At 40.6% G+C, this 10,518-nt stretch overlaps 1 protein-coding gene across 7 annotated transcripts in view; it reads left to right on the forward strand.

Moving 5' to 3' along the window:
- ASCC1 (activating signal cointegrator 1 complex subunit 1) overlaps positions 1–10,518 on the forward strand; it is an 89,885-nt gene that overhangs the window by 47,094 nt on the left and 32,273 nt on the right. For all 7 annotated transcript variants that reach the window (XM_014521920.2, XM_025209229.1, XM_025209230.1 and 4 more), the window contains 2 exons: positions 2,715–2,851; positions 5,927–6,046. In XM_014521920.2, coding sequence (XP_014377406.1) covers positions 2,715–2,851; positions 5,927–6,046 — 257 coding nt within the window. The remainder of the gene's footprint in view (positions 1–2,714; positions 2,852–5,926; positions 6,047–10,518) is intronic.

Genomic DNA, 10,518 nt, shown 5'->3' on the forward strand with positions numbered 1-10,518 from the left:
CTGAGAAATGAAGCGAGTTCCCTTGGTTGATTAATTCTGAGAGCTTTTGACAACACTAGGCATAGAAACCAGGAGACCTAGCTCCTTTTCTTGTCTCTTAGCACTACACCAGATACCTACCCTTACAATCCAAACTTGACTATGAGGTTTTCTTTGCTCTTTGGTAAAGTAACAAAGAGGTGAAGGTTGCTTTGGCCCACATCTTTTTTTAGTTTTTCTTTCTGGACACCAGTTTGACTGCTTTCTCAATTGCACTGAATACGTTGTTGATCTCCACTGGTAGGACTGTACTGAGACAGGACTGATGGCATTGCTGAGTGCAGTTTTAAAAGAAAAATTAGTAAAATACAGAGGAATTTGGTGATTGCTAATAATAAATCATAAGCTGGAGGTTTGAACAAGAGGGTTTAAGTGTATGTACATTTAAGTACATAGCTTCTAGTTATGAAGGACTGTGAAGGTGGAGATGGCTGTTAAAACGTTTTTTCGGAAAAAAAATCAGCTCTGTTACGTCATCTGGTTTTCGAGGGAGATTTAGGATCTGTGGCTACGCGGTGTAGGAGGGGCCTAAGATCTGTGGACTGCACATGGAAGATTGCTTAAGTTTGGGGCTACAAATTGCAGTTCATCCTCTCCTTTTAACCTAGTAAATTTAGCATGTAATTCCTAGGTGATATATGACCACTGCCTGTGCATCGCCCAATATCTACTCACGTACCTTGAACACTACTTGAAAGCTGAGTGGGGAAATATCTCTTTAGGCCAGTTGTAATGTATAATACAAATTGCTCACTCTCTCTTGCTCTCCCTCCCCATGATTCCCCACTGTTCCATGAGATGAGAATAGTTTTTCTTCCCATCAAACATCTGGTGTCTCCTTCCTTGGAAGTTATTAAGACCAGTTAGGCAGACATTTGGCAGGGATGGTCTAGTCAGAGATGATCCTGCCTGGAACAGGGGGACCTAGGGGGAACTAGACCAAGGTCATCACCTTGTGAGGTCCCTTCCAGCTGTATTTTCCTGTGATCCTATTTATCATGTTAATTCATATTAGGTTCATCCTTATGTTCTACAGAAATTAAAATGACCTGTTGTTCCTGATGAGTAAGTCAAGCTTGCCCTCCATTTCTGTTGTCTACTCCACTCACTGATGGGCAAAGTATCCTTTGGCTACAGGCTCCATTAAAGAAGAACCCAAAGAGAACAACCAAGGTTTATAGAGCATCCCAAATATGCTTTAAAGCAGAGGGAGCAGTAGGGCCTGTGCTCAGTTTCATTGTGGTACTAGGCAGAATATGGAAAAGGAGAAAGAGGAAGTCTGGGAGAAACAAAACTAAGTGGCTCCTGAACAGGAAATCCCTCTTGGCCTGGGCTTTTGAAGTGGTTATATGTGTCAGTTTTCTTTTGTTGCAGGCCTACAGCATTGTGTTGAAATATGCAAAATGCTTTGGCATCAGCAAGTCAGGATTTTGGAATTAATTCAGCAATGAATTAATTAACAGTAGCACAAAGTGCTCCTTTTTCCCCCAGGGCCTGAGAGTACTACCTCCACAGTTCTATCAGGCTTTGCCAACTTCTGAGGCTGATAGAGCAAGCTCTTGCATGGGATCATGTTGTTCTCTGACTGGTCATGGGACTGGTGCATACCCAAGTATGAAAAATTGCATGGTTTTTTAAACTGGATAGGATAAATGCTGAGTAACATGGGAGGATCGAGCCTCTGACAGTAAGCATTAAACATGTGAAGGTTTTTTATTTCAAAATAAGAATCTTTCATGGACCACCTTTTTCATAGCCAACTTTTTGATAGAAATATTTTGTTTGCCTCTTCAGTGGCATGGCAAATATTGGCTTTAGTAGGAGGGGCTTTTTAATTCTGAAAAGTAGAAACCACAACTGAATAGAAATAATTACTTCGGTGTATCATCTCTCATCCAAAGAAAGCTTTCCTCAGGGTAACTTTGTGAAGAGAAGGAGTTCTGCTCACTGCTGATTGCAACCACCGCTTCGCATGGGAACAATTCTGCTGCAGCTGCAGTACACACTTCTGATTTCAAGGGGATATTAAACTTAATACATCTTTACAGGCTACAGATTAAATAGGAACAGGCAAAATGTAATTACCTGAGTTGGTATGAGCCCTGCTTCTGTCTCATGTCATGAGAGCTAGCTAAGTTCAGACAGGGTTCTGTTATGGGGGGGAGAGGCTGTTTTGAGTATGTACATATTTACCACTACACCAGACCCCAGTGTTCTTGCACAACTGTATTTTGTTTTTACTCTTGGCTCCAAACTATCCTGTTATTTAGATTTTTCTTTTTAATTTTAATTTTGTTTGAATGTATTGCTAATGACAGATGGCAGTTTGCACATCATGGGGACTGAGGTCTATCCCAGCAGGTAGAGCTTAAGATGAGCTTCTGCATGACTGCCAATATTCTTTTACCTTAACCTAGAGTGGTTGTCTGTAGGGGGGAAACCTGGTTTAGTTTCCATGGCCAATTCATTACTAAGCATATGGTGGTGACTTTCTCATCAGCACTTGCCAGCTCACAAAGGCTATTAAACAACTCTCAGTTTTTTATAACTTTTTAGTTGCTACCAACTTAGGCTAGGTTTGTCCCAGCAAATTAGAGAGTGAAAGTTTCCTGTGTGTGCACCATTTTTCAGTTTCTTAAGTCATGCTAATTGTTCTTTGTTACCTTTCTCAAAAGGATCGTGGAGTTAGTAGCAGTTTGTTCCAGAACCCAGCAAAGCTCCATCTGACTCTTGGGACACTGGTACTGCTGAATGAGCAAGAGATCCAGAAGGCTTGTGAAATCCTGCAGAGATGTAAAGAGGACTTTATTGAGTGAGTAAAATAACAGCATGGTTGGCATTGGGCATGGTCACCAAGTTCAGATATTTGAAGAATCAAACTGGTTTTATGATAAGAGTACCTGTATTGCAGGGAAGAATGGCTCAATAATTTGGTGCAGTTCTGCACTGATTGATTTACCTCTGAGATTTATAAAGATGCTGAAACATTTCAAACAAAAACTGTAAGATTACTCAGCTGTAAGCCAAGGCAAGAATTGTGTTTTGCAGTTAAGAGCAAACACTTAGGATTCTTGCTCTGTTACTAGAAACCTCTGCTAGCTATTTCCTTTTCTCACAGCAGTGCCCGTTATTTTTCTGTGAACAGTTTTTTTTTTTCCCTCTGCCTGCCACAAAAGCAGGAAGAACTCAGTTGCTTTAATGCTTTGTCTGTAGCACTCTCAAGCAAATAGCCTCCCCTCTGCCTCAGAATAGATGCTAATACATCCCTGAAATGCATTTCCTGACACAAGTGGTTCTGTGAGAAAACATTTAACACAGGATGAAATGTATAAGTAATCAGTATGACACAGGAGTATTAATGCTCTAATAGTATTTCATTCCCAGTGTAAAGTCATAATATCTGATGTTTAACTCTAAACTTGGTCTAATTGGACTCGATGATCCTGCAAGGTCCCTTCCAGCCCTACTGTCTATGATATCTATGTAATAGGGGCTATAATCAGATTATCTCAGTATAGTTCAGTAATATTAGCTAGCTGCGGGGAGAGGGATATTTTTTTTTCCTTCTACACAATTTTTGAAAGGACTTTTGGCATATAGATTTTTTTTTTTCCATGACTGTATAGGAATTCGCCAAGTAGATCCTTCTAATATCTTTGGGAACTCTGCATGGCTAAACTTCTATTCTGCTTTTAAAAATGGAGGTTACAGTCTTTTATATTTGACAGAAATAAAAGTTGTATAATTAAATCATTGTGGACTTTAAAGTTTTGGCATTACATCATAAGGGCTGCCATCTTCTTTGTAAATAGGTCAACTATGATAGAGACCCTTTTCTACAAATTATCATTGAATGGAAGAGCATTCCAATTCAAATATTTTCTCTAAATTACTTTGCCTTACTATTACATACTTTTCCCCTCCCAATGAGATGAAGATTCTTTCCATCCTTCTCAGTCCCTTCAGAGGGAAGGCAGCAACCTCTGTGAAATAAATAAGTTTTACCTTCTTCATTGTTAAAAAGAATACGCTATTTCTTATGTTTTGATAAGGCTTATAGATACTTAAAAATCACTTATTCACTGTAATTTAAATAATATTTTAAGTGCACTTTGAAATATTCTTATATTTTGTTGACACATTAAAATGATAGCAGCTTTTCAAACCATACACCAGAATACAGAAAAGTTTCCCTCTAAATGATCTTTAAATGTATGGAAAATTGTGTTTTACATTTCTGTGTGAAATTAGCTGACATGCAGAAGACCATCCTTGAGGCCTGGTCATGATATCAGTGCCATTTAAAATTTAGGCTTTTTAATTATAGCAAGTTTATTTAAACAAAAAAAATCAGTTGAACAAACTGAAGCTATTTTATTTATCTTCTGCTAGTAAAACCCAAATAATTAGCATTTGGATGAAATTACCATATTTTCTCACATACCACACCCCCCTATCTATAATATGTCCCTCACTTTTTAAAGGCAGCCTGAAGTAAAAAAAAAAACTTCCTTTGTGGTAACTGAGTAGCAGAAGCTAAAGAGCCAAGTCTGCTTGTGAGCTGTTGCTAGCTCTGCACGATGGATAGAGTCTGTGGACTGACCTGATGTGGGGAGTTTGGGACCACCCACTGGGTCTGGCCATGAAGCCCTGTGTGCCAGCCTGATCTAGCATGTGGGGCCATGTCATGTGGCTGGGGGGCTTTCCATGGGTCCAGAAATTTGGTGTGGGGAAGTACTGGCAACATGAATTGTCCTGGTTCCCAGGGCCAAATCTCAGGACTCTCAGGGATCCCTATTTCTCACATATAATGCACACCCCAGTTTTCTACCAGCTGGTTTTCTGGGAAAAAGACATGGGGTATGAGCATGAGAATATGGTATTTTGGAGAAAATTACAGAGCTGGATTGCGTGAAGCACCTCAAGAACCACATCATCCTATGAAGGGAAATTTCCCTATTTGGAAAAGAAAATAATTCTTGAATAGACATGAACATATATAGATGTTTGCTTTCTTGTAGGTGTGTGGGGGCTAATATAGATTCTCTATTTTCAGGAGTATTTTCTGAATTCATAAAAAATAGGTGGGATAGATAAAAGGATGCTATTTGTTGGTCAAATATCTAATGCTCGAGCTTTCAGGCCTTAAAGGTCCCAAAATCAGTTGTTGAAGAACTACACACGTTCATTTACAAAGAATGTACTTATGGGTTTTTGTTTTGTTTTTTGCAGGGGAATGGGGAGGCCACACAGTGGGGCCTGCAGAGGCAAATCAAGGCAGTAATTTTACCTTATGAACAGATGCAACTTTTAACTGATTTAAAAAGGGAGACGAGGGGAGCTGGCCCTCGCATGCATTAGCTATTATGATGCAACTGTTATGTGTGCATGTTGCTTTAGGGATACAAATGAGCTAAATCCCTTGGAACTTTAACCTTGAATGAAACGGTGTTAAATGTTTGCTGTACCTGCATTGCTAATGGGAGCACAGTTATATCCTAACTGCTTATACCCATTTCATATGATACTGGTACAGTGGTTACATTTGTCTGTAACTTTTGATGCAGCATGTGCAACTGTGAAAGCTAACACAGCAGAGCAGCAAATTTCCAGGTCCTTAGAGGGAAGGAAGCTATTATGTTCTTGGAACTTCAGCGAATATGAGGATGAGACAAATTACATTTGATGATTTAGGCTATGAATTTGGGGCCCAGCTAGCATTTTTACTAGCGCCTCTGCTTGACTTCTTCATGATCTGTGGAGTTTGCTAAAAAGTTGAATAAGGCTAAATGCAAGAAACACTAAAACCATGCGTTCATCTAATTATGTTCACAATGTCTAAGGTGTTTCGGCTTGGGTTTTTTTAAGACTGTATATTTTTTTCCAGCAAAATTATTGGAGGCAAACCCCTCCCTGTGGAGATGACAGGGATAGAATACATGAATGATGACCCTGCCATGATGGATGTTCTTTATGCAAAAGTCTGCATGAAAGATGGATCAGACAAGTGAGTTCCCTGTGCTTTCCCTGTGTTTGTTCAACAGTAATGTGCAGTCAGTATCCAAGGAAGCAATAACGTACTAAAGAAAATCTAGTCCTTTAAATTGGTAGGCACTGCCGAGAGCATCTAATTATCTAGAAGATGAAGTACTCCTCTCTCTAGCCCAGTTAAATTAAGCTGTGATATGTTTGCTCTTTACATCTATCTCTAGTGGTGTTGCTAAAAGATATCATTTGTTTTTTGTCATTCTTACTATCTGAATAATCTAGTTGCAGAAGGCAAGCTCATGCTCTTTCATATTAGTGAGAAAAACTGTACTTTGTGTGCAAAATGATTAATTCCTTAATGTCCAGCTCCCAGCTTGTAAACTGGATCCAATCACATAAATTAATCTGTATGCTCTGACAGGTCCTGAAAATTTAAGTAGTATTAAAATGCAGTTATCTTGGTTACCCTTATGATTGTGAAGACGACCTGATGGGAGAGTTAGCCTCTGGGTTTGTAGGCAACCTGAAACATTGCCCTGAGCAGTGTGCAGTATTCCTGTGCTTACTAGTGAGTAGGACACCCTGAACCTTTCTGATAGAACACTGAGTGTTATAATTTTTATTCATAGTGTCAATCATTTTAGCAAAAATAATCTCCTAACATGTTTGCCTGTTATTGAGTATAATGGCAAAGGCAATGGTGCTGGGGGCAGCCTTTCCCATTGTGTTTTAGAAGGGCATTATTGACCATGAAAGATCTCCTCAGTGCTTTTCTCTCTGCAAATGTCTCGATCTACCCTCTCATTGAGTCTCTTCTAATACAGTATGGGAAAGATGCATAAGCTGCTGTGTTTCCCTGCCTCATGTTTATGAGAGGAGCAGGGAGTAGAGAAGGTGTTTGTTTTCCACGCCATTAGGCAGCATCCCTTTGTCATCATTCCTTGTCACATTGTACAATGAGGAACCAAAATGGGGAGCTGGGAGAGAGAGACAGGAAGCAGTGTCTTGGAGAAAGGAGGAAGAAGTTAATTCTGAGCAATGGGTTCAACTGTGAAAGCAGGATCTGTTCTCAGAAATATCCCTTGCATAGGCAAATAGGGCTCCCTAAACTTTGCAAGGAAAATTACCCTTGGGTTTCAGATTCGATAGGAACTGGATGGGGTATAAGGTGTAAAGCTCAGAGTAGGAGACACTAGGAGTTGAGATTAGCCCCCCCTTTCAAATTTGAAGACTTGAAGTCAGTTGTGCCCCAGAAGAAGGGAGAGGAAAGGGAAAGAATTTCTAGTAGAAGTATAAACCAACAAGGAGACAGAAGGAAAATGACAAGAGAAATAAGGAAGACCCCCATAGAAAGAGGAGAGGATAGGGGAACCAAAACAAAAATTGGTGGTACCCAAATGCCCTTCACTATATTTTAGCTGGTTGACAGTTGACTATGAAAACTGCTAAAAGGCTAGTTATTGGCTGGAGTCTATCCCCTACTCTTGATCTTTGTCAGGGTCTGATAATTTTGGATTATATAGAAATTGATGCTTTGCTGTGCTAGAGAGTCTAAATTTACATTTGGAAATAAGTCTCTGACCTAAGTGTCTGCTAAAGAAATCCTTTAAAATGCAAACAGAGTGTAAAATGATGCCATGATGTCTGCTTGAGTCTGGAGACAGGTTGCAGTGATAGGTACAAACACTTCAGTCAGATAATTTAGATGTCAGTATTCTCTATTGCACTGAGGGCTCACTTAAGAGTAGCATCTACCTGAAGTGACTGTTTGTAGGGTCCTACTTAAATTGCCATGAGACGAAGGGTTTTTTGCAGCTTGATTGTGGTGGGCAGAGGCAATTTCTCAGGTATTTTATGTCGGTCCTGCCCCTCGCTACTGATTGGGGGAGGGGTCCCGGCAGCCCCATCCCTTACTGCTGATTGGCCAAGAGGCAAAACCATATATTTAAATAGCAAATTCTGCAGACTAGCATATAAATTACCATATTATTGTAAATCCAAGTATTAAATTTAAATATATTATGAATATAAATATATACACAATGTTAATTGTAACTTATATCTTCATAATTTATTATTAGCATTCTACAAAAAGTTTAGAAATACTAACTAATGATAACCTTGATAGAAACAATTCATGTTAATTGTTAAATACTACCATGCAGCATCCACTGGCAGTTGCAGTTGACATTCTCTGTCTCTGCGGTGTGAACACTTGTCTTTTACACTGAGATAGCACATTCTGTGTCCACTGAATTGGTTGTAATGGTAAGGCAGTGTTTTGCCAAGTTGTAGAGATGTGGAAACCAATCTGACACAGACTCCCAAAACGCAGTCACAGTAAAAGGCATCAGGTGTTTTTTGACAAAGTATATCTAAGCAGCACATTTGTTGTCATGTTCTTTCTGCCATCCGGGGATTGATTCAAGTAGCAGAGGATCAAAACTCAGAAAAGGCACCCGATACGGGTAAAAAATGTGAACAGCACTAAAAAAGGAGGCAGCCAGTAGTTTAAACCAAGGTGGTAGTGACTGTACCTGCAATACCAATTCACCTTGGCAGTTATTGCCTGAAACAGTTCTTGTCTCCACTGGTTTTCACTTCGACAGTTTGAAAGTTGTTGTGATGCCATGTCTTCAACCCAGCTTATCAAATCCATCAGCTTGTTGTGTGCTTGGTGAATCAAAGCCTGCCAACTTTCAAACTATGTTAGAAGCTTCAGGAATCAGATTGCATTTTCAGCTACAAATGTACTTGATCTTTAATGTTCCCGTTTTAAGAGATCATGTAGTTTAAGCATACACTGTATTCTGGGTTCGATTTCAAGCTCAGTCATCATGGTAATGAACTACGTTAAACCACAAATTCCACCTTGTAAGCACTGGTTCTGGTAGAAGTGACACAGTTGGATTTAGATCCTTGCTTTGATTGTGAATACAGTGAATTCCCTGTACCCAAGTTTATGGCCTGGACAATGTTTGAATGCTTTTTTAAAAGAGGAAACCAGTCTATCCACATCAGGAAAATGCATGCGCGAGATATCACTTAGTAAAGAAAGAATGTGTACATTGTAGGTAACATGAATTTGTGTTGGGCATCATTCTGGAGAGTGAATCAGAGAAAGCTTTGCACGTATACATTGAATTACCAGAAAGAAAGGCTGAGATCTTGTTAAATTCTAAGCTATAGTTTATAATAGCCTTTACTACAGTTTGTGCTACAGTTGAAATATTTATAGAAACAAGTTGAACTGGTTCTGTTTGAAAAACAGACAGGTCTGGGTCTTCCAGCTCCCAGGTACAAATAAAATGTGGAGAACATAGTTATCCTGGGCATCTGTTGCTTTGTCTGCTACAATCAAAACTGATTTTTATTTTGCCAATTCAGATTTTGCAGACTAAACGTGAATAATCATGGCAAAGTTTGTTTGCACATGGGAAACTTCCAGCACGTGCTTGTTAAAGTAGTCCCTTAATTTTGGGTTATCAATTTTCTTCAGAGGTATGTTGGCAGCCGTGAATGCCTCTACTAGCTTGAAAGTAGTTTCTTTTCTTGTTAAACTGCTTTCAGTGGTTCTTTTAAACATTGAGCACATCGTTATTTGTTTCTTGCTCTGACCTTCAGCCTCTGCAGAAGTCTTTCACTTTGTATGCAATTTGGACTCTAAATGCTGATCAATGCTGTTTTTTCTCAATGCATCCAAAGTCATGTTGCAAGATTAATAAAACAATTTACCACCATGAGATGCAAATTTCCTACAGGGGGCTGCATTACATGATCCTGAGATGAAATATATGTTGCTATTTTGGATTTCTTTTCACTCATCTTCAGACAGCGGCATTGCTGCATTGCATCTAGCTTCTTAAAAAATGGCACCAAAACACTTTGCTTTCCTGACTGGTGCCTTCACTTAGTTCAGTGGTCTCCAACCTTTTTAAGTAGGAGATCACTTTTGGAATTTAAAAGCAACCCAAGATCTACCCTCCTTCCTGCCCAGCAGGTAAGTCTGTGGGGAGGGAAGGTGGGGGGACAGATTGAGGAGGAGGAAGATAAAATTATTTGGGAGCATGCCCCCCCAGTAGGTAAGTCTGTGGGTGGAGGGGGAAGGTCTCCAGCCCCTCCCCCCAATGGGGGGGAGGGGGGGGGAGGGGGGCGGGAGCAGGGGCAGGTCCTGCCCCGCTGGGTCCGGGCATGGGATGGAGCCATAAGCAGGTCATCTGGAGGGCGCACAGCCCAGGTGGGCATGGGGGGGGGGGCGTGTGCTCCCAGATCTGCATGTGGGGTGATGCGGGCTGCAGCTGCGGGCTGGGCCTGGGCTCTTCCTGGTGGGGGTGCTGAGCCATGTTGTGCTCAGGTTGGGTGGTGCCAGTGGCGGCACTGGGAGAGGTTTGGGGGGCCTACGGCAAATTCTCAGGTGGCTGCAGACCCCGTGTAGCCCCATTCCCAGCACTGCTGCCACCCAGCCCAGCCCAAGTGCAGTGCAGCCCAGTA

The sequence above is a fragment of the Alligator sinensis genome, unplaced genomic scaffold (assembly GCF_000455745.1).
Source record: "Alligator sinensis unplaced genomic scaffold, ASM45574v1 scaffold849_1, whole genome shotgun sequence".
NCBI lineage: Eukaryota > Metazoa > Chordata > Crocodylia > Alligatoridae > Alligator > Alligator sinensis.